The sequence below is a fragment of the Haliotis asinina genome, chromosome 10, assembly GCF_037392515.1.
Source record: "Haliotis asinina isolate JCU_RB_2024 chromosome 10, JCU_Hal_asi_v2, whole genome shotgun sequence".
NCBI classification, from domain to species: Eukaryota; Metazoa; Mollusca; class Gastropoda; order Lepetellida; family Haliotidae; genus Haliotis; species Haliotis asinina.
The window spans coordinates 12,356,318-12,381,927 of record NC_090289.1 but is presented as its reverse complement, the minus strand read 5'-3'; the positions used below and the strand labels follow the sequence as shown (position 1 = coordinate 12,381,927).

Genomic DNA, 25,610 nt, shown 5'->3' with positions numbered 1-25,610 from the left:
ACGTATCCCTCCGCTACACAAGGCAGCAATCTGATTGGTAGTTCTGCCAAACGAAGGCGCGTTGCACAAAAGGTATGGTGTCGGTGTACAGCACTTGTCAAGAGCGTGTTCAAAACTAATTATGGGACAAATTGAACCCAGATATGGCGTGTGCCTCAACCTGAAAGTCCCGTTTTAGTTCAAATCTGGCTTATATCAATCCCAGATTCGTGGCCCGGTATGGCATAAGCGACCCCTTCGTTCCGTTAACAGCATGTCGTAGGCGATAGAATCAAGCCTACCGGGTATTGCCACACACTGAATGGAACATATAAAATACTCGTTTTATGCCATTGGAGGCCACGGTTGTTCTCTTTGTGAAATAATTTCGCAATTTGGAAGCCACTTTTTACCTCATCTGAGTTGCATTATTTAGGATACGTTGTCAGTGCTGAAAGACGTTGCCGGTTGGAATTAGTGTCAGACGTGTATATATGTTTTCTTAAAAGTAGAAAACCAACACTGTTTATGCATTTGAACTGAATTCTAGAAGCTGATTAAGGTTGTATACTTGGTGCAAAAACAAACAAATGTTTTTGATCAGAGGTTTATAGCAACACAAATCACGTGTTTTATCGAATCCAAGTATGAACTGTGCACTTGTATTTTTCCAAAAAGCATAATGTCAATAAATGTTAACCAGCTTATCACTCGAAAACATGATACTTTTGATGAATAACATCTTCTTGATTGTCTTAAACAATGTTTCAGGGTTAGTTCTTGCTCGTTCATCTTTTGAAAATGTTGTTTAAAAACAGAAGTTGTCAATTAAACTGCACGTCTTCATTTTCTACCATCCTTTAAATACACAGTAAATATTTTATATTTCAACTCTGTCTTCAGAATGACGATTTTTATACATATGGATAAAAAATGTAACAAAACTGAACCACTTGATCAGATTTTACTTCATAAATGGCCAAATCTTGTCATCGTACAAAACCGAATTTGTCAATGAATGGTCGTATTATTTGAATTCCACCGGAAATGTGTTCCTCACATGGCGCGGGAAAAAACCTGTCATATTTATTTTAAAATACATATTTCATGTTGATATCTGCGTTGCATTTTCGCAGCGTTTCATTTACGTTAAACATGAATCATGAGAGAGTAGAAGGCCAGTTGAGAAATAGAACGAGTCCCCATGACAAAGTAGCATGCACTCGTTAACACTACACTTCGGAAATGTTTCTCTGGGCGTTTTTCACGGCTCCCAACAACACGTCAGTTTGGGGCGAAGGCAAGCTCGTGTGACAAATATTCTGGTGTAAATTCTGAAAATACAACTTCATATACATATTTGATGTGGTTTATAAAATATGAAAGGAGCCACGTCAGTTTCGCTTTGATTCTCGACCCCGGACTCTGTCAACTCGAGGGCAAGCCAAAACTATGCAGAAAGAGCCGAACGCCAATTTCGTGTATTTCTGGCTGTTTTGTGATGTTATTTATCCAGTTGGTTTGGTTAATTTCAGCTAAGGTGTCCCAACACAGGTTACATTCCGTCCCCCAACTTGAGGAAATGAGAAAACTCGGACCACATACAGTATGTTTGGCTGCAGTAGCTTCACCCCTGTTGGAGAGTTGTCAGGAACCACAGGACATTGTCCCAGTCAGATTCATCGTGGGTAGAACACTTGCTTTGAATTTGGACGACACGCACATGCTACATAAAAAATAAACACATTCATAACATGCACTTAGTAATAATCCTGTGAAAAAGGAGCCTTGTCTGTCAGGTTCATTTGTGAATCAATGGAAAATACATTTTGAGAATATTTTAACTGTGCGTTTTAACAACATTGTCTTCACCTGGTTCGACCCGTTGACGCCACTAACACTGATGCCGCTGTCATAAGTTGTGATGTTTCGGTAAACTCGTTCCACGCACTCTATATTCTGGAGAGATTCCTAATAATTTGAGAATGGTTTTGTCTGTCATATACTTTTTAATAATAAACGACAAAAAAAACCCAATAAAACCCCAAACAAACAAACAAAACAAGCTGTTTCTATTTTTTGGCTTCTAATCCTGGGGCGTTTGTCCACTGGTGCTCTATTGCATTTTCGTATTTTATTTTGTTTTAAAAAGAGACATTAATATTATTGGGACTAAAATGTTTTGCCTTAGAAGCCTTAGAATGAGGACACAATACTGATGTTTAACGTCTCACGACGTACGGTGATAACACACATACTTACTATTCAGTGATATATACACATACATATTTACGCTCAAAATAGTTCTTTTTAGATTCAGGTAAACGGAAGCATTTTGGAAGCATTATGGCAGTAGCAAACAGTTACAATGATCAAAAAGTATAACCTGTTTTTGATGACTATAATACACATCTGAATACATATAATACATGTCAGAACAGATAATGACTCGGTACAAATACCCATAATGCATCAGGGTTTGGGAGGAGGCCTTGGTGCAAAACATATGTAATTAAGTTCAACTCTAATCTACATGATGCATTAGCGCTCACTGCCTGAAACATGCTTTGAAAAACGTGACGTAAAAAGCAATCAGCCAGATTTCACATAACATAAACCGACGCCTAGAAACATAACTACCCCAAACATATATTCTGCAAGCCAACTGCATCGAGATCTCGGCTTTGATAGACGCAATAACCTTTCAATGTGTCACTTGTAAAATAAATCTGAAAGGTATTGGCCTTCAAAATACAGGAAGAATCGTTGGTTCGACATGTCAAGTAAGGTGTGTATATTTTGGTTGGAAGGAAGGCGACTCCTGTCATTTACGTAATTAGTCACTCATTTCGTCAGGAAAATAGTATATTTTGATATCTATGGCAGCTCGTTCCTGACACATTTGACATGTTTGATATATATTAAACTTAATTCTTGTCACATTGTTTTCGTGGGAGTATAGAATATGCAAATTTGGAAATTGGGATTTATTGGTGGAGCAAATATATATCGTATCGAATCGAATCGAAATACTTATTTTAAACAGTTTGACTTTTAAGCATTTGTCAGTCAGTTATTGTTTCCGCCCATGCTTGTTTGGTTAAGTTGGGTAGCCAGCGGGGAGCGCATAAAAGAGCTAGTCTCACATAAAATTCTCACGTTCGTCACAATCCATTTCTTGTTCGTGATACTTTTTCATATTCTTTACAGTGTTTTCTTTACGACTAGTTCCCACAATCGCCACTGACCGTCACCCGGGTCTCAAAGTAATGTGATCTTGAGGTCACAAGGAACTTTCCCCTCAAATAAACTCCACAAGTTTCTCCTGTGACCACCTACCGATTCTAAACAAACCCGAGATCTAAGAAATATTGAGTTTGTAGCTGGCAATGTTTTTGAACGATACCCTTGTTTTTGTAATCTTGGGTAAGTAGCACTAATCAAATGGCCGCAAGCAAGATGGCGTCGGATGTCTCATGGACGGTGCTGTTTATAATCCCCTTTAAGTTAGTTATATGGAAGCTACCGTTTCCGCAGGGTTTCACATACCTTCTAAGGAACACTGCTCCATATGTGTAGCAGATTGACTAGATGTATTCATAATTTTCCTTGCATTCGGATTTCAACATTTTGAATATCTCGTAACCAGTTGCGTTGGATCTGATCTACTTCAGGTCATAATATTGCCCGTCACTTTGAACGAGGAAAGACGTATGTCTTACACTAATGCACTGAACTTGACGAGCCTCTCATAATCTGCGTTGACCATCTCCATAACCGGACAATATTTCATAACCCCTTTTGAAAATTCAAAATGCAAAACCTTGTTTTTTCATAAAGTACTCAATTAGTCATTACCCTCGCGAAATATGTGTATTATTTTTTGTGTGACACGTTTCCAAAACAAAACAAAACAAAACAAAACGAAAATAAATAAATAAATAAATAAATAAATAAATAAATAAATAAATAAATGAAAATGAAAACGTTATTGAAAAACTATTAAAAAGTAAGAATGTTTTCGTGAAATATATTTCAGTAATATATATAACTTCAGTTGGAAACCCTGGCTAAGTTCTCGTTTATCATATAATGACTGTGAATTTAGACTTCTATACTACAATGCGCAAAGTAGCTCTGTGCTTGTGGTAGTCTGTCGTACAGACCCTGAAGTATATATATCCAAGAAAGCCCACGCAAGTCTAGAAAATGTGGCAAGTCTAGATTTCCTTAGCTTCAGCTGAAAATGAAGAAAGTCGCAGGGCTCCGTTTCATTATATTATTTTTTTTCACTGTGAACGTTTTTTTCAGTAAAATATGTTCATTTCAGAGACTAGCTGTTAGTCTATGCTTGTGGTAATGGGAGGCGTTAGGTTGATTGGGTTGGGAGAGATGGTTAAGTCTCAGCCCCTCGGTGGTGCTCTTAATAACAATCACTGGTTTGTCTGGCTTTGTATATTTACAAAAAACGATGTTACTTGAATACTGCTGACTGCCGCATAAACCGAAAACAAACGAATACACTCAACTATCATTAACTGAGGATCAATTTAAGTGATATAGTGAGTGTGTTTTGCGCAGCTTTTAAACTATTCTAACACTATCTCTTAAGGGAACATCAGAAATGGGCTTCACATTGTACCCATGTGGGGAATCGAACCCGGGTCTTCAACGTCATGAGCGAACGCTTTAACCATTCGACTATCCCACCGCCCCTCTAATGAAATAGAGACCTTATTTGAAATAGGAGATCGGCAAAACCACACTCGCTTGTAGAATGCGAGTACAGTAATGTAGATGCGTGTCTCATTACCTTGTAATGTCATTGTTTAAGTTATAACTGCTCTTTTATCACTATAAATTAGTCTAGTCTCATGTAACACAGGCACAATATATTTTTATTGAAGTATCAAGTTTCTGCATTCATCGTTTATTGTTATATATCATTACATTTTAGTTATTTATCTATCTTCGATGGAGACTTAAAGATAACTTCTAAAAACCGTTTGATGTTTACAGTTTATTCTTATTTGATATGTCATCTGTTGGGACATATTTTTACAACATACAGTGTTTACATTCGCGAAGCTGCTATACGATAACATAGCCTCGTGTAAACAGTTTACGATAAACGATGCTTGTAAAGATAAAAATGCTGAAATTTACTTATAGGCTTGCTTTTTCCATTACAGTCAGTTGAGTCTATCGCATATTTACATATGTAGATTTCAGTCATGGTTAGACGCAGATAACGGTGGAGCAGAATGGAAGCGCGTCATATATCTGTCAGTCATATTTACATAACATTAAACTACCGAGTTTGCGTGGCTCCGAAAGCACTGACGTATGAACACTAACGTTTTTTTTTTCAATGAGACGCTACTTTTTACATATAATACGACCGAATATTTACAAATCAACAATATTGTGAATACTTCTGTAATTACGAACCAAATAGGTGAAAATGAAAAACGAGAAATTGAATCTGGCACTAATTAACTTTGATGGTTTTTAATGTGTTTGCTTTTTGAAGATACAACATAAAACAAAAAAAAAGGGAAAATGAAAAAATACAAGCACGAACCGATAGAATTAAATAAATCATGATAATTGTTTAAGACGATACGAAACACTCTCTCGCTGATGTTGGGCGTCCTACCCAACTATAACTGGTGTGCATACATCCCTCTTCTATAACGGTTCACGTCGTGAGCTTAATTGCTGCCCGATATTTAATGTTTTCCCATATGGGTAACACACACCATTTTAACAAATCTGATCCTGTCAGTTCAAACAAAAAACATTTGCCACCAATAATCATAATAAATTTAATGGCACCCCATGTCCATGGTGTTTGTTTTGGCCAATTCATCCTCCACGCTGGTTGGCTGGGGACGGGGCCCCCTGCGTGGAATAACATCCCTGCGACCTCTGGCGTTCATAACTAATGCACGAAATATCAGATAGAACGAGGACACTTTGCATGTGATAACGTGATCATACAGCAAGGATAAACATCCCAAACTGAGTATATTGTGGTACAAAGTCATTTTCTTCACATGTTTTCAGGATTCGCGAAGGCATGTTTCAAAGCATAATCATTCATTTCATGAACACTTGACACATCTAAAAATACATTAAGTATCAATTTTCTGCATTAAGTGTTCCCATGGTAATAGCAAATGTAGGAATACACAAAAAATGTGGCAAGCTGTCGGTAATTTGGGGGTTCACGAAGTGTGCAACTGACGTACACGTTGTAATTGCTCTGGTGACTTTAATTCGTTTTCCAGTCCAAATCTGTAAATTAGATAGGTTCAATAATGTCAATTAAACCGAAAAAATGTTACATGCGTTTTGTTTGTTTGTTTGCCGAATTCTGCAATATTCCAACTATATGGGGCTTCACCTGTGCAGGCAAATCAATAAATATAACTGATTTAGCTAGTAAATTGGAACTAACAAAGCTTTGAATACTTCTATTCGCTACCTCCGCTCAACCGAATGAGTATCTCCACCACAATACAAGTTGATATGCATAGACTAAAACAGAACTGTCAAAACTCTTTCAGCATCCATAAGGAATCTTTGCTCGAACAAAATCCATTGTACAATTACGACTATATCCTGGGCATGTTTGTAATAAATAACTTTCAAAATTGTGATGCTGCCAGATGTTGTAAGCGTATCTTGTCTTACCAGTGGCACCTTAACCCTGACTGAATGGCCTTCACGTTTAAATTTCAGTTGTTTTGACACTGTACTTCACTGTCTTCACATCATCAGTCCCTCCTGTCACGTATGTCATTTCAGATGATGTGCAAAATGAACATGTGATTGTCAATGACATTATGTAATGGCATCCAATACGTGTAACAAGCATTGCAAGGCATTCTGTTGAATGACCTGATTAGTGTTTCGATCTCGGGTACAAAGGACAAGGTGTGATAGCAAGCAATTTTCACTTGAGACCAGTTCGTTACCATTGCTCTTCGTTTGGGTCATGAAGATCACCATCATGACCCAAACGAATATCACTGGTAACGAACTGGTCTCCAGTGAAAATGGGTTTGCGTTGTATTTACTTTTAACTATGATTACATGAGTAAGGCCAAAATGTGTCACAAAAAGGATTGATATGAGTTTACAAGTGCTCAGGAAACGTTTCCCAAACCACGATCAAGCCGTTGACAATCGACCAAAGCGTTCTGTCGTCGGTGATAGAGATGAAGATGAAGATTGTACAGCCATATGATAAAAGTACCGAATGGCTCATGTTTAAATAACATGGAATGATTTGTTTGCTTATGTAAACTCAAACCTTGCAAAGTTAGGAATACAATAAACAAATCATCATTCATTTGACCATGCATGATTTGTGTCATCCCAATTTTTCGGTGACTGGATATATAATTCGATATCTTCAAAGGCCAAAGCTCTTCTCATATTAATCCTTCATTTTAAGTTTAAATGCTGCAGCAAAACGCTTTCAATGGGCATTACTCATGCTTCTTGCCAGTTTGGGCAAATGGGCAACTATCTCCGATTGGCTGATGTGGAAAGATAAAGACAGGATATATTTATCTTCCAAAATTATTTTCCAACTTTTCACTTCACTAATACCCAGTGTCATCAGAGTAGAAAGTGAAGTACGATTAGTCATATCCTTTGCGATATCGCTTAATATCAAAACCATGTTATCCGTCATAACCTGTATGTTATTATCAGTGTATGAGACACATGTAATTGCAATGATACAGGCAGCAGTATATTTGAATATAAGTGACCAAGTGTTCACATGAACACTGCCGGTCTCTAATAAAAGCAAGAGTCCATTGTACGATTCCAATTATATCCAAAGAATGTGTTTGTACATTAATACAAACAAATGAAAAATTATAAACAACAAAACTATCACATATTCCTTTATCTTAAAGAATCCCAACACAGATTACTCCCGTTATCTAATGTTCGCACTTCAGCTCTCGCTTGTCATAACGCTGTGTATGAGATTTAATAACGTGTAATGCACATATTTCCCAACATGAATTATTCCCATTTTTAAAGATTTCAGCGGAATGAATTCCTTGTAAAGCAGTGCTAGCGTTCCGACACGAAACGGAACACTAGACTACCCGCATAGATTGTGTTAAAGCTAGGAATGCATCTCGGGAGTTAATTTGCCATCTTTCCGGAAACGTCTGTAGTCACACAGGCCTCATATAGACTAAGGAAAGTGAAATGAAGCCAATTTGTAAACATAATAGCTATTTAGCATTAAAGTGAGATTGAGACAAATGCCTATGGCTTTTCAGGGTTGTTAATTGGATCAATCATTGTCGATGTTCGCATTGGAATTTGACAGGCATATTTCAACCACACATGAAACCACTACACCTAAAGACCGTGGTCATGTCAACAAGACTTCACTCTTGGAATGAAGTCTTGAACATTTTTGAAGGACAGCTGAAGGCTCTTGTCCTCTGATAGATTACCACTCTGTAGATATCCGGATGAACGTACAGCAGAGACTGTAGTTAGACGATGTGTGCTGCACGAGTCTCTCGTGGAAATCGTGATATTTAGCTCCGAATTAAATCTAATAAACGTACGCGAGTCTCTCGTGGAAATCGTGATATTTAGCTCCGGATTAAATCTGATAAACGTACGCGAGTCTCTCGTGGAAATCGTGATATTTAGCTCCGGATTAAATCTGATAAACGTACGCGAGTCTCTCGTGGAAATCGTGATATTTAGCTCCGGATTAAATCTGATAAACGTACAACAGCTCCTGCATGAGTTATCCATGCAATAGTGAGGTTGTAACTTTGCTTTTAATGCCATGATAGGTTGACTACAGTAATCGATGGCTACAATGAAAAATGAGGGCCAGTTTTGGCTTGTTTTGACCGAACCTCGTTATACTCATTACGGATGAAACATACATCTAGTGCACGTGGCTGAAAAAAAAACAGTTCGTTGTAGCAGTCCGTTCGTTGTAACCGCGTTCGTTTTAAACGTAGACCAGTATGAATGAATCATGTTTTTCTTAAGTTCTTTTCGATGGCATTTTCAGTGTTGGCAGTGTTGTGACATTCATGGGTTTTTCATAAGACTGTGTCCATGTTGTAAACTCTAGAAGCACTTACACGTCCCTGAAGAAACCCTGATTATTTTATCATTTAATGCCGTATTGCCTCTTCCTTTAATTTTGTTGGGACTATGTTTCTGTCGCAATTAGCAATATTCTATGTGAAAGTCAGTAATCATGTCTTGTCCACACAATCCACAACGGTTGACATAACGAGCATCGGTCTTTTTCTTTTTGCATACACTACTGGACATGTCGACTTAATAGTAAAGTAAAGTGCGTGTTTATAACGAACTGCCGGTTGTATCGAACTGTTGTCAGGTCCTAGTCACTTGTGGTATATAATAGTCGACAGGCTGTCTATAAATGTAAACGAGGTCAAATCCGTGGTCGTTTTCAGTTATATCGTCGTGATTTGTACTTCAGCATTCTGCTGCGATCGCCAAGGTGTAATGGAATGCGCACACGTTTATATGCACCGTTAATAAGATCTGGTGTTCTTGTAGTTTGGTCTTCGTGACATTAAAGATAGAGTGAGCGAATGAGTGAGTGAGGTGGGTTTCATGCCGTATTTGACGTGGAACACCAGAAATGGACTTCACACATTGTACCCATTTGGGTAGTCGAACTCAGACCTCGAATCCAAACCCGCTCTAGCGAACAAACGCTTTCCCCACTGGGCCCTTGATGCTGTTGTGATTCTGGTTTGAACAGATACCCAGCAACCTGTTTTGATCGTAAGGGGCGTCCAAAGCGATCGAGCGAAAATCGATGCTCATTTTATCGATCACTGGTCAAGTCGCTGTCAGGCTCTACCATATAACTGATATACGTCATCATACAAACGAAAAAAACACTTAGGGTCTTATTAATTAATGTTCTTATAGAATTGTTCTCCACTGGATTGCTTAACATCAGTGATAGACACATACGGAAGGAGGACCTAGATACTATAGTTCCACTTGCTCAGTGACCAGAAGATATCGGTAATCTTGTTTTGTGAAACGGGAACCAGCATGTCTGGTTTCAGAACCTAACAGTCTTCATTAATCACGGTCATTACATTTCATGCATATGTATACAGTTGAAATTACATGCCGAACATATCCGTTTCGATCCAAGCGTTGTACGCAACTAGTGTTCATATGATCGCCATACCTAATTACGCCTTAATTGTCTGGCAACCAAAACAGAATGAGAATTATCAGCTCTGGAAGCTCACAGTTTACTACCAAAGCGAGAACACTATAGAAACTGACATCCATTGTAGTCTGTCTCACAGTCTATGAACCTCAATATTTTCCGAACAGCCTAGTCTCCCAGCATTCCTGAAGCAAGTCTAGATTTCCCCAGGTTCTGAATTTCCCATCTCAGTGGGACTCCTTTTCAGTTTAAATGGGTATATTTGTAATAATCAAAAATGTCATATTATATGTAGAGGCATTAGTCTATATTCATTGGGTAAGTGAGTGAATGAGTGAATTTAGTTTTACGCCTCACTCAGAAATATGCCAGCTATATGACAGCGGTCTGTAAATAATCCAGTCTGGATCGGACAATCCAGTGACCAACAACATGAGCATCGATCTACGCAATTGGGAAGCGAAGACATGTGTCAGCCGAGTCAACGAGTCTGACCACCCGATCCCGTTATTCGCATAGTCGCCTTTTATGGGACGCATGGGTTGCTGAAGGCTTATTCTACCCCGTGACCTTCACGGGTCCTACATTCATTGGTCTTCAGTATCTAATGTAGTCAAATCATGAAGATGTTTCTGGAGTAAAATTGACGTTCAAATTGTAAAACGGTAACGCATTTTAAAACATTTTTAATTGTAGACGTACATCTTTTCTTAATATTTGTAATAAGTTACAGGTCCTGATTCAGACATCCGAGTGATCGTTTATACGAACAATTCAATAAAAAAAACCCAAATTGTTCGGATAAACGAGGTCTGACTGTATGTGCGCAACTATAACCGGTACTGTGACAGATTTATCTCGCAGTTGAACAAAGCACGGGCCCACTGCCTCAACACAGGGAACGGTTTTCATTCGGCTACTTGCTTCGTACGCATGCGCACTTCAATCATGTCCCAAATCCCAGTGCGTTTATACACACTCCCGTGCGGCCTCAATTAAGCTTGTTAAGTTCCGGTTTGCTACATCTGAAATTAAATATTGTGATACATCGGAAGTATCCCCCTTTGAAATATGACCGGGATCAAACGTGTCTGGTGTCAGTGTTGCGTTGCGTTCCAGGTCGTTTTCGGACTAATTAACCGGATGACACCGTTGATGTATTTATACATCGTCCACGGGAACTGTTTCCACAGTTCTACATGGCGAACAACGTACGTTTCTCACAGTCAATATCAGTTATAGAACGTTACGCTTTCGTTTGTTTATGGGTATGTTCAGAGCATCAAAACACGTCGCCAGGGAAGGACTGGTCTCATTTTTTTCACAAAAAAATGGATTTCAATGGTCGTACCAGGAAAACAGTTAGCGCTGTTACAATTACTGAACGTATTGTTCGTCTATCATAAGACTGTAATAGTTGGGATTTCGTCTATCATAAGACTGTAATCGTTGGGATTTCGTCTATCATAAGACTGTAATAAACTGACATAAGTGAATTACTGGTGAAAGTATTTTTTGTCACCGAACTTACTCGCCATTACTTTAAATGGAAATCAGAGTAAGTAAGAATAATGAAGGGGAATCTACGCATTGTACCACAATGAAGATATTCAGTCAGACTACTGTCTGTTCTGATACTATCACTGTTATAGTCAAATAATGGAGTATTGTAGTCAGAAGTGTAATATATTCATAATTGTAATAGCTATATCGCTGATGTACTTTAAACGATTGAAAATACATTTTTAATTTCGGTCATACGTGAATAAATATTTACAGAATGTAATTGTATTTTTATTACATGTAATCTTTAAAATGAAAAGATGGCTAGGTATTTAAGGCACAGACCACACGCCAGTTATTGATGCTATGATACTGAGATGCTATTGAGCTAAGGCATCTCTCACAACAGCATCGATACTGAGGGACATTTCTGACTTGGAATCCCCACGTGCCTAACTATACATGTAGTTACCTCACTGGAGACAATGGGGACTTATTCGGGTTAGTCACTAAATCACTGACAACTGTTTGGATGCTCAGACATATTGGATTCTAATGCTCACACTGTATATCTCATGTGTTCGCACGTTTCAGGTCCTCGCACATACTTTAGGTGTTCTCACATATTTCACGTGTTCACACATATATATGGTATTCACACACATATATTTTGCACGCTGATGCCCGTCTTCTGCTGTAATAATTTTCTACCAGGCTGCCCATTTGTATTTATTGGCAGAGTTGCCTCCCTTGTGATCGCCAGGCTCAGGTTCCAGATGGCAATAAGAACTACAACTATCGTGGGCTTTTCTCAAAGTGTGGCAGTGGTAATAACCAGGTCGCAGAAGCTTTTAAGTGGGTAGGGGTGGAAATGTCAATAGATACTTTTGTTCTGGGGAAGGGATTGGGGCTGTCTCTCTCTCTCTCTCTCTCTCTCTCTCTCTCTCTGTGTGTGTGTGTGTGTGTGTGTGTGATCACATGTACTAGAGGGTGAGCAATTGTCTACATAATGATATAAAAAAATACGTTTAAACATTATGAGAAGGACGTGTACTTTGTACATAATATTTAGGAACAGGGTTGGGGTGGGTGTAATTCATATTGTATCAGCTCCTCCATAAAAAACATCATCACGGTTCCTATGTTTGTCAGCGCCATAACCCCACCCCACCCCCACCCTCCCCCCAGATTTCACGTATGTTGAAATAGCCTCGGACCTGAAATACTCCCTCACTAAAATGAAACAAGCAGACCTTCCTTGCTTAATCGTCGTCAAAGGTTGGTTGTTTTTATAGTACACATTCATGATAGAAAACAATCAAACACTGAAACGTCTCTTCAATCACCGAGAACAACAGTAACATTCAATTGTTGTTTAATGTTTTCAATGGATGGTTCATAGAGGAAAACGTGGAAAAGAATGACACCGTTTGGATCGCGTTTCTGTGTACACATTTTCTGTGCCATTACGAATAGTTTCAGCTGCTCATTTTATCGTTTTCTTATCCTTATTCTGTGCCATAAAATATATATTTTGTTGAATGTTCAAGCCGTTGTGCGGTATAATGAAACTTGAGGGCAGTCAACCTTGCAGAGTAAATACAACCAAAACACAAGATGTATTAGGAAAATATTGCGGCTTCTTTTTGTGATTTGTATACCATTGTATACACTGTACCGACGTTTCCATATGCAGTGGCGTACATGTTGAAGCTAGCACCTACCCTCATTTTATACGAACCTATCCGACACATCCGGTTGGTATTGTGGAAGCTCGGGATGTCGGAAGGCGCGTGTTTGTGAAGGAATATGATGCATTTTCGAGCTGTGCGAGACGCGCATGTGTCGCGGTTGGACTATTTCCCAAGGCGGAGGGATTTTGGAACAGGTGCGTGTGGGCCGATTAATATATGATTCCGCAATTCCTTGGAGACAATGCATATCACGAACCTGTGCGAATCACTCATAGTAGATGCGGAAGGGTTTGACAGAAAATATGAAAAAAGTATGTTTTATTTAATAGATCCCAATAGGAACAGGCCGCTACTTCAGATTTAGGGATCCGATTCAACTGTATGCATTTCATGAGGCCAAAAGTTTGAAATCTGCGCCAGCTAACATGTGTTTTTCAGTATCCTGAAAATACAAGCTGAACCAAACAGAAATGATGCCTGTATCACCTTCATCACTTAAATTAAAGATGAGTTGAAATTTGATTTGATCTGATGTTTGAAATCATCTCAGCAAAGGAACATATACACTTTATAGATAGAAACTAGGTTTTGTCAGTTAGTAAGGACGTAGTGAACAAACAGGAAGTGTTGGCATTTAAATAAGGCAAGAAACATGAATCGTGGCTAGATGAAGATGACGCAGTGTGTGCTCTTATCAGTATAACCGATATGTTCGGACAATGCCGTCCTTGATAAAGAGACGTTCTTTGATTCACTGAGTCAGAGAGTACCTCTGGGTTGGTGGATGTTTCCACTCGATTTTTGTCCTGTACGTATCATTATCATGAATATAATTCATGAACATGCTAGAGTCGGACTCGCTGAGCACAGCTGTCATCACACATTTTTTGTGATTATGGAAATGTTTTGGGTTTTATTTTTGTTTGTTTTTGTTGTTGTTTATTTCCGCTACATGACGGCCTGTCAGCTGAATGCGGGAGGAAGTAATGAAGGTCAGAAACGTGTACTGCTCTGACGACAAACCCAGAACCCAAATCGGCAGATTTAAGATCGGAATTAGGATTCTGGCACGCATAAAGATATACTTCCATTCAAAAGCTTAGACTCACTAGTGTAAATAAAGCCATTTACTTCAGGCAACTGTTCTCGACTATTTTTTGCAAAATATTCCATACTGTTTAAAGGTACTGTCTACACATAAACTGATGTTTTGTAAACCAAAATCGTAACGTTGAAAAGAGTATTGTCATTAATTCAATAAGCGATAAAAATCTGTGAAAAGTGGCGAATTCGTAACAACTTTTACACTAAAACGTAGGTGTTCACATGCACAATATTTGCACATACTTTTCAGCAATTTAATACACGATCGTCTTACTCTCTCTCTCTCTCTCTCTCTCTCTGTGAGTGTGTGTGTATGTCTGCCTCCATGTGCATGTATATATGTATATTTATATGTGTGTGTGTGTGTGTGGGAATGTGCGACCCCTCGTGCGTGTGTGTGTTGTGCTGTGTTGTGTTGTGTTGTGTGTTGTAAACACTTTCTTTCCGAGCAACATGTGTCTTGTATATTATCGTTTTCTTTCGTGTATTCGTTACACCTTTAATTATCTGTAAAAACCTGTGCCAGAACCCTGGAAAATTGCACACTCTGCCATGAAATTGAAAAGTACTCTCTCTTAACATATCAGCTTCAACTAAAAGCAGCGTTAATCCTTATATCAGAATATTTTTTTACACTCAAGTCTGATTCACAATATATCTTGTGTAAATATCAATCCATTAGTTAAGGTCATTCGTTTTATCAAAATGTTCATATGTCAAATTTTAAAAAATAATGCGTAACGTAATATAACTTTTACCTAGTCATGTTGAGACAAGCCTTTTTAGATTCTTATATAGCTACGTACGCTGAATGTGGCTGCTACTGTTATCGCATATTGACCGACTGTGATTATTGATCTTGTAAAGCGGTTAACACTAAAAAAACAGTTATCTCTTAAAGAACGACTGAAAATCTGTAATAAATGAATCGATGCAGGCGAACATTGCTTGCGGTGTGATAGGCAAAGAACATCGTTAGGATGATATCTAATGATTCAGGAAACAACGTAGTGCAAGTTGCTCAAACAGATCAACTCTGTCTTGAAAAGGGTTAAGAACTTGAACACTAACATCAAAGACACATAAACTCCCTGTCGATGTCATTTCACAGAATTATAATGATGTCAGCTGACTTTGCTTAGAGATGTTAAAAATTTCAATTTTCTGTTTACACTTTTTCAAAAGCGTCCATTTGATTGTACGATAACCTTTCATTGACGTTGTTTACGAAGTATAACTGTTTATTACTGAATAGTTTACACTGGCTTATTTAACAGCTCCTTCTGTAAGTATTTTATTACGTTAAAGCTCTCTAAGCTGGTGGGACATGCCATATAACCCCTTAAACGTAAATAGGTTAAACTATTTAGCAAACATTCTCATGCCACTCTATTTAAAAAAAATATCAATTCATCCCATATCGTTTGTACTGAATCACACTATGTAGCACCGATCAAAAGAAGCCCGAAAACATTATTATTTCGCTCAGGCATAAAAAAGCCACTTTTACAAAATGCAGTATCACTTCATAGCCTAACCAATAGAATTTAGGCTTCAAGCTGTAAAAGTTTTATTTCTCCCAATCTGGTCTTATCCTAGCGTCGTAGGAGAGACGAACGCACGTCTGGCAATTCGGTGGATCTGTCTGATAGGCGACTTGTACAATTAAAACTTAATTAACTCCCTTGCTATAAAGAAACAGTTGACACCAGAGGGCGTATGGCAGTGACCCATGATCCCTCAGGGCAAGGGAAAATGTGATCCCATTTTGAAAAACCGTAAGAGATAAGATGTTCGGAAATGAAGATGTTATTTTTTCACTGTTTAAAGACCTTTACGCTCTCGTAAGTGATCACAATACCCCGATAAATTACTTTATCAGCTTCCATTTAAGAATATATGTGAATGTACAAATAAATACACAAAAATTGAAAATTGTGTCTTTGTGGCGCGTATCAGCTATCTTTCACGTTCATTATTTTACACAAAATGTGATAGATCTGCCATTAGCAAAAAACTACGAATGAACAAACAAAGTAGATCATATATGCATTAAAAATAAATTTGCTTTATCATCATAATCATTACACGATTATTTGTATGTAGGGATAATCTTCAAAAACAGTGTTACAGTACTACGCTTACCAACCGAGCCAGACATATTCTACGGTACTGAACAATAGCAAAGACGTTATTTAAAAGAAGGAAAGCATGAAATGTTAAAGGTATCACCTTTACGTATCTTTGGCTCTTTGTATTCTCACAATTTTCAGGAAGAATCTGTTGATAAACACTGAGACATATCGAACCACCAGGGGAACGACCATTATCATTTGTCAACACATAATGATGTTATTATACTAAACTTTGAAAACATTGGGAATTCACTACCTAATCTTAACCCCATTCATACAGACTGTCATCAGCATTCCTGCCTACCAACGACCCACTCTTCGCCTTTTTTCCATGAAAACCATATGGTATGATTTGTATACACACTCGCGAAGAGAACCGCGTGTGAGCCCGAAGAAAGGAATTCATCAACCGATTGCACAGAGGTACTTGTCCAGGAGACAAGGAACTGTACAATTTCAATCTACTCGCCTACTGACATGGAAATGTGCGATTTCAGTCATGGATTTCATACGACTTTCCTCAACGAACAGTGTGATTTCACTCATAGATTTCAGACGGCTTACCTCAACCAACTGTGTGATTTCACTCATTGATTTCAGACGACTTTCCTCAACGAACTGTGTGATTTCACTCATTGATTTCAGACGACTTTCCTCAACGAACTCTGCTATTTCACGAAGATGCTACAGCAGTTTACAGCCTTTATGAGGCACACAACACTACAGAGATACACATTAAGAAGATATGATATAGCCGGATTTTTAAAAAAGGAAAATCTACTGGAAATAAATAAGGCATCAAAAATCATATGACGGGTTTGCAAAATGACACAGAAAAAGAAATACAATCTATGTCAATTAATCAAATATACCCTGTGTAGAAACCGAAGAAGAGTACGCAATACTCTCTACACTAAGTACTCGTATCATATGAACAGTCGATGCTACTCGAGAGCAGGTCACATGCGACGAACTACCTAATTGTTAATTAAGATAACAGCGAGGGCAAGAACGATCATCGCTACCTGCTTGAGATAGCGAGCATTATAGGGGATATCACTTGTTGATCGTGTCTGGAAGTACCGCAACAGTATACTGAAGTCTGGGATGAAAGGTGTCAAATTCTATTAAATGAAATGGATGTGGGGTTTATTTCATTTCACTCGTCTATTTATTTGAAAAATTAGACTTTGGATTGGGAATGATATGGAGCGCCTGTTTAATTAGTATATTAGTTTTTATTTCTGCAATTTTATTTTTCATATAGATTTAATGAATACTTTAGTTCGTGTTATTTCTTGTTTACATAAGGTAAATGGATTGGTTTATTTGAATGTTCAGAAAGTAGGAAAGCTCTTTACAGACAAGGTTTTGGAAAGTGCGCTTTTCAATACCAACTGAAGTATATAGTTCATTATAAGTCATGCTTTTATGCGCCACTACCCATCTCAGAAAAGGGATGAATACGGGTGTTCTCATAATCAAACTTTAAGATCATCTCCCTATCTACACACTTAACATTCTTTTACTAGGTACGCTCACTTCACAGGGTTTGCTAAATACCCAGTATGTCATCAACGCACATAAGTATTTCTGTTTCTCACAACGTTCTTAAAGTAACCCTAATCTTTAACTTTATTTTACATATTTTCAACGGTGCTCTCGACTATTAAACTCTTGAGCACATTGCTCGTCGGGATTCCGAGATGGATTCTTGTGTCGTCTTTTCTCCTGCTAAAATGTTTAGGATTTGTCTTTTATCGTGCCTTTTAAGAAGATAAGAATCAGGAAAACAAAGCTTCGCAGTTACCGAAACGTCAACAGATATTCTCTTCGCCTTCATATCGTCGGCGATTGCCTGTCATGCCTGGATGCCTTTATGAATTATTGGACTTATTGTTGACAACGGAACACCGAATGACTTAATTTACAGAATGGACGTTTTACAAAAGGATTACCCTTTTTTAAAAATATGTGCAATATTATTACGAAGTATAAACTCTTACGAAGCAAAATGCAGTTATGAATTCATTATTGTAAGTATATATTTTACATAAGATTCGTAAAAAATGTTATAAAAAATAAAACCATTGCAATATAAGATCTATCTTAATCTTGAAGAAACTACCGGCTCAATTATATTTTCGTATTTTTTGTTCATCATTTTCAAACGTGCATTTCTCACGATGTATTTTTATGATTATAGAAAATTAAAGAAATAGCAGCTTTACCTTTTGGTTCAAGGAGTATTACAGCGAAATATTGACATGCAAAAATGTACCTGATATATAATACTTCATCTCGTATTTTATACCTTCACAATTTCGAGACTAAAATTCTCCCTTCGAGATTGTTAATGGTACGGAAGGAACTTTTGTCCTTTCATGGAATACAAAACCTTCGACATCGGAATTCAAGCAATACAGCAATATAACGAAAATTAATGATTTGAGGCTGAGTTTTAGCCAGGAAATTGACGCTTCAATTGACGCTATTAGTGTAAAGACGTTGTTTCAACAAACACGTTTTTATCTGAATATTACACCATGCTCTGTTTGACATTTCTTTGCAAGTTTTTAATAGTTATCTGTATTGGTTATAACCTGATAGGATACTCGAGACTAAAGACATAATAGACTATGATATTATATAGCATGATCCTTTCGGGTAATGAATTTAAATGTATTTCCATTTTACAAATTTCTCGAAATAACAATACTTTCTATTAATCAAGTGATCCAAATTAAAAATGTACAGCTAATGGATCAACCGTATGGGCAATTATCTTGCGTTTAAACATACACCAAATGTTGTCATTGATATTCAGTGATATAGTGGTATCATGTTCCACTGTCCAAGTGGAATTAATATCTATTTCGGCGGATAATCGAGACTGGTTAATCTTTTGCGATATCCAGTTCTGTTGGGTCCGTTGACATAATTAATTAGTAATAACATATTGGATATAAAACCGATTACTTATTTTTTGGGCATGAATTTAAACTCGCTTAACTTGATATTCTTAAACTTTATATTTAAATGTACAAAGAGGAAACTTAAAGTACTGACTTTTGTAGATAAACAGTTTTACGACATCATTGACTTAAATGTGTTTGCTTTAATCCTCATTAATATTTTGCGACGGGGATGAAGTATGAAATATATTTGATAGTTACAATATGATATCAAGCCTGTAGCGAAATCTGTCAGATTAAGCATAGTAATTGCTAAAGGTGTTGTTGTGAGTTTTAAACTTCTTGAAGGCAACCACCGGACATAGTGACGGTTGCATCATGCAGTCATGCTTGCTATATACCTTAAACCAACACCAGGCACCATGTTGTTTAATGCCGTACTTCCAATAATATTCCAGCTATATGACGGTTGTCCGTATGTATACACGTGCGGACCAAACAAACCTGTGACTGCCATCATGGGGGTCAATACTGTAACATGCATCAACCACCTCAGGGGGGACTGACTACCCGATCCCGTTAGTCGCATGTTACGACAGGCATCGGTTGATGGGGACCAGACCTGACCAGGGTCAACACGGGATAAAACTGAAGTATGTCCAATTCACATGGGTAGTTATTAAAATTTGAAATGAAAATACATTTATGTCCCTATAAAACATGAAAAATGAAAACTTCAGAAAAAACTAATTTAAGTCACTTTTGATTTAGGGAACGTTATTTAGCTGTCTGGAATTTAGAAAAAAATAAAAAGTTTATCTTTTACTCTGTAGTAGGTGACATTTCCTTACTTCGAGTGGAACCAGTATAACCTGAGCAAAACGGTTTTATTTTCAGTATCTGAAGGTTTCGAATAAACGGAAGTAATTCGAATAACGAAGTTCAGTCCAGTACGTATGTGCGTTGCGGAGATTTGAGTTGTGGTTGTAATTTGTAAATGGATTTTTTTCACATTTAAGCTATTATTAAATATTTTCGTGCATATTTTTAATAAGCTGCTTTTTCATCTGTTTCACCGTATGTTCGTATTAGTACAGATGATTCCTCTTTAGAAGTGGAATTTCATTCCGAGAACGACATTGACTTCCATAAGTCCGTTAAACATTATCACCAGTAAAGTATTATTATATATAATTACAACCAGGTAGGTTATAAATTCGATGATTATGTTAAAAACCTTTGCATTTTTACTCGAATAATTTAAACTGGATTGCATTTTTTCCTTTAGCACAATATCTACAGCCACATATTGTTGTGAAACAGTTTTTATTATTATCCCCTATCAAATGATTGTACGTGTTGTGAATTATCAGTTTCGCGGGGACATTTGCAGTATCTTACCTGAACACCTCGTCTTGTCACTGGAATCTGTAGACCCGGGTGAAGAGCTGACGCTTTGTGAGGGTGACGAAGAAAACGGGGGACTGTAGGAGTTGGCCACTTCACAGTACGGTGACCCCCCGGGCATTAAACCGCGGGACCCGGACATACCCCCAATCCCCCCAGACACCTGCACCCCACCCTGGTAGAAGTAGTCCCCAGTGTCCCGACTTGATAACAAATTAGAAGCAGCACTGCTCAGTGGTCCGTTCATACCAAAATTTGAAGACGGGGAGGAGAACCCCCACTCCGATGACTGGGAGGGGTAGGTGAATCCACCCCCGGAGAAATTCCCAGTCCCGTACATCGATGAGAATGCAGTTTGTCTAGGAAATGTCTGAGAAAGTCCATAAGACCCTGGGAAGTTATGAGAATAGTGATGCAAAGCCGGTGCATTCATTCCATAGACTCGTTGCTCCATCGCAGTAGTGTTTTGATTCAGCTTTCTGTCTCGGCCAATACCCCCTTAGGGAAATTATACACGAGTCGAGAATTTGCTTCCGAAGATCACAGTTCACCCTATCCTGGCACGAACAATCAGTTCACATATACCTTGAAGAATCCCACAGGTATTGGTGCAGAGTGCTCATGTATGCATGCCGGCAATGTAAAAATATGACATAGTTGTTGTTATATTCTTTTACCGTATTGTTATGATTACATAATAATAACAATCGGCACTGCCAAGAAGCATTCGAGTCAGCGTTAATGATGTGCACCGTTTGCCCGATGAATAGAAACACTTAACGCCGCTTCCGATAGTTTCTTCTGAAGGATCCAAAAGCCTGTCCTCAGAGACAATTGGTTGTCCAAATTATAAATCAAAAATCAAATTATGCGTATCCAAATTCACTGATATCCGACGATAGCACTGGTATATTGAACGTACATAAACAAATGGCCGCGTTGCTACATCAAAGCGTAAGTCGATAACACGCCGCTCACAGACTAGCAGACGACACGTTGTAAACATCCATCCAAAAGGTAGATTAGCATTTACTGCCGCCAGTCTCACTGATGCGACACCTTGAGTGAAAAAGGGTCACAAATCAACGGCCATGCGCATGTGCAGAGCCGCACAGACCTGTCCGTCGTCGACAGTTGTCAGAAAGCGATTCTGCCAAATACCAATCACATGCGAAAGTTTGGAACCACGGCTTATTTACTCGGCGGAGCGATACACTCGCGAAGGGGTGATAGGGTGTCGTTTAGCAGTAGCTGCCGTTCCATCGTGTGCACACTTCCGTTGACTGTTTACGACAGATTTCGATTGTTTTAAAAACAGTTTGTTTTATTATTTTGATATGTGCTGATCTGTTTATTGCTGCTGTGGAATGTTAAATAAATACGAAAATCCGGACAAGCTCACCAGCAGAATCCTTGTATTTTTGTAACACCCACGGACATCCATTGCTTCTCGGCATCCAGATCCGAGACACGTCTTTGGTGTTCCGTGAGATTCATACACATTCATGGCAAGTTATGTCAGACAAATGCCAAAGCTGAATTATACATGTATAGGAAATAAAGTGATAAAATATACTAACGTATAGGTTTTACACACAAATTTGACTTGCAGAAATATGTTTCTGGAATGAAAAGTTATGTCGAATACTCACCATTTACATTTTTTGTATATGGACATAAACTCGCAAAGTACCAAAACACCAAACACATTTTGCCATTCCCTAATTCATAATCACTAGCTTACCTAAACTAAAAGTTACAGGTGTGTGTGTGTGTGTGTATGTGTATGCGTGCGTGCGTGCGCGCGCACATTTTGGCGTCTTGTGAATGTTTTGATTAAATTTCAAACATTGTATCGTTTTATTGTTGTCCAGTTTTTGCTTAATGAATTCGTATTTTAGTTATTGATTAATTACGAGTGACAATGAAATAGCTTTCGTATAATGTTATGAGAGGGTCCCTTATCTTTCACACTCAAATCTTTTACTTTGTGACTTCGTTTTGTCTGATACACAAATTGCCGTTAAATGGTTAAAAAGATATAGACATGTCTCCAGTTCACATTTATTATTAGTAAAAAATCCTCTGAAATCCCAGAATGAACAAAATCAGTTTTTTTTTAAGATTTCAAAAGAGCACACTATTTACATACAACGTTCAGCATCCTGTAAAAAAACAACAGAACTCCGCTGTTTTGCAATAACGAGAATATCATTTGTTTCATATTTCATCAGACAATTCTGGCTCACACTTTTCCATTTTATCTCTTGGACTCGTTTCCTCGCCTCCGGGCGAAATCCCTCCCGATTGGTGGTTCCAGGAGCCGTGTGTGCATTCTTGGGTTTACTCCCCGAATCTGGTTATACCATACTCACTCTCATCATCATTAGAGGTAACGTGAGCCTGGTAATGCTCTCCTAAACTCCAATGAGCTCTCTATCTCACAACACAATGTATAGCAAACTAACCCGAGGAGAGCGCGGACTTAGATTATATTTTCTATGTCTCGTACCTAAGAAAACAAAATTACCACGAAAATAAATATCCAATGCAGTTTGCAGTTGTGATGGTAATACAAAAAGAAATGCTTAAGTCCTTTTTTCGGTTTTTAACAACTCTTTATGTATGTTATTTGAATTGATTTTATCAAAGGATTAAATTGACTATTTTATTTAAATTACATTCCTGTTGTCATAAGAATCTTTCAACATGCCCTGTCGGTATTATAACACGCATGAGAGCATGGATCCATGTATTCCACAAATGGCATCATGAGTTATGATTCATAAGGGAGGCTTACAAACTATTATTAGGTGTATATAGGAACGAAGGTATGTGTAGTGCGGCGTGTGTTAACACCGTTAACACAGCGCTAATTTGCATTGTTAACAAACATGTTTTGAAAAGATATCTTTTTAATGATATCTTATCCAGATTCTACTGGATTATGAAAACACCCACGGAAGATGTTGATACATATCCTTAATGAAATTCGATTTCCATCATCATAGTTAGGTGAAAAACCGATCAAATCTGTTTTTGAAAAACAGAACGTTAGAATACAAATATACCATTCATATTTGGATACGATTATCCGAGTCATCGTATTGAAATATATACATGGGTTCTTTTAATTCATTTATTCTTGAAACGCTGTTTCTGTGATATGGATAAACAGCAAGGTACTGATGATGTGATTTTTATCTTATCATAAATAGATCTTATCTAAAACAGCTTCAACGTATGTTGTTTATATGGAAACGCTTCTGTTGCAAATGGTTGTATCAGTGACAATATATATGTGAATTCGATGGAAAAATGTGTCGTATCTTTATGCCAAATGTTGATTGACCACCTCAATATTAATCGGTCTAATATTATTCAAATATTTTTTATTGCTATGTCCATTCAACTATATAATGCATCATAGTATTATAAAATATGTGTATTTTCATCGACATTTACAGAGAATGAACCTCAAAGACGTGTGGTTTGAATATGAGAGTCCAGGTCCTGTTATGTCGAATAATCGAATATGACAGTTTATCGTTTTGAAATGTCACAATCACAGAAAATATGAATCGGGACTATCTTCTCAAACTCAATTCAAAACAGTGATAGAAATAATATGAAATATGTTCTGACACCGGGTGTTCGAGAAAGGTACATATGCCCTCAGGTAGACCATAATAGTGTTTTTATAGAGAAGAGATGTTTATGATACTGTTGAAAAACGAAATATTGAACAGTTGTAGACATGTCGACAGCATTGTCAGTGTCCGTTTGCATAATAACAATAGTAGTGCTCTTTTGAAATTTGCACGTGCATCGAAGAGAACAGTTATTTATCAGAAAATTAATAACTGTAAGGCAGGCTTCAGACGTTGAATTTCTTAAAATTTCCAAAACGTGTGCAATTGAAAAGAATATCTAATCTATACCGTAGAAAACCAGTCTTAGGATGCGGTTTTGGATACAGTTTGTGTTTGGAGCGGTTTTCATATAAGATATGAAATGTTGTTTACCAATCCGGTTCCTTTCGTTGGAAATAAGTATGTTTCAATCGTATGTTCAAATACGACACCAATATGTTTTATGAGATGCATACCCTTCATCTAGTGTCGCTAATCATATTGAATAGTCCACGCATGTACTGTTCCATCACTAGATGGAATCTGCTTCTGACGGGATTGTTCTGCTATATATTTTAGGATTTATTGACTTCAAGCTTTATACTTGACAACGCTTCTTTCATTCAGATACATGGTGTCGTCATTGTAAAGTTTGAATCATAAGAATGTTTCATTTGAATGTATTAAGAGGCTTTAAACAGTTTGTTAGTTACATGAAGACGTGCCAGCCAATAGGTGATGAAAGCTTAGCCTGATACTGGTCGTAAACCTATAGACTTTTATCGCTTCCTTGGACATTGGTAAAGATATTGGTATTGGTTTGGACACTGAAATTAGCGTGGCTGCTGGCATGGGTGCTGGCAAAACGCTTGCGTTGGCATGGGCATTGGTTTTGGTATGTTGTGGCATTGGTACGGGCATGCGTACTGATATAGGAATTAGCGTAGACTGTAACATGGACATGACTCGGTCTAATCAAGGACAGCAATCGTGGTGATGGTTCCCAC

General features: G+C 37.8%; 1 protein-coding gene across 1 annotated transcript in view; it reads right to left on the bottom strand.

Moving 5' to 3' along the window:
- LOC137298215 (homeobox protein MOX-1-like) overlaps positions 1-21,425 on the bottom strand; it is a 38,105-nt gene extending 16,680 nt beyond the window's left edge. The window contains exon 1 of the mRNA XM_067830386.1: positions 20,966-21,425. Within this exon, the coding sequence (XP_067686487.1) occupies positions 20,966-21,425 (460 nt within the window). The remainder of the gene's footprint in view (positions 1-20,965) is intronic.
- Positions 21,426-25,610: the final 4,185 nt, after the last annotated feature.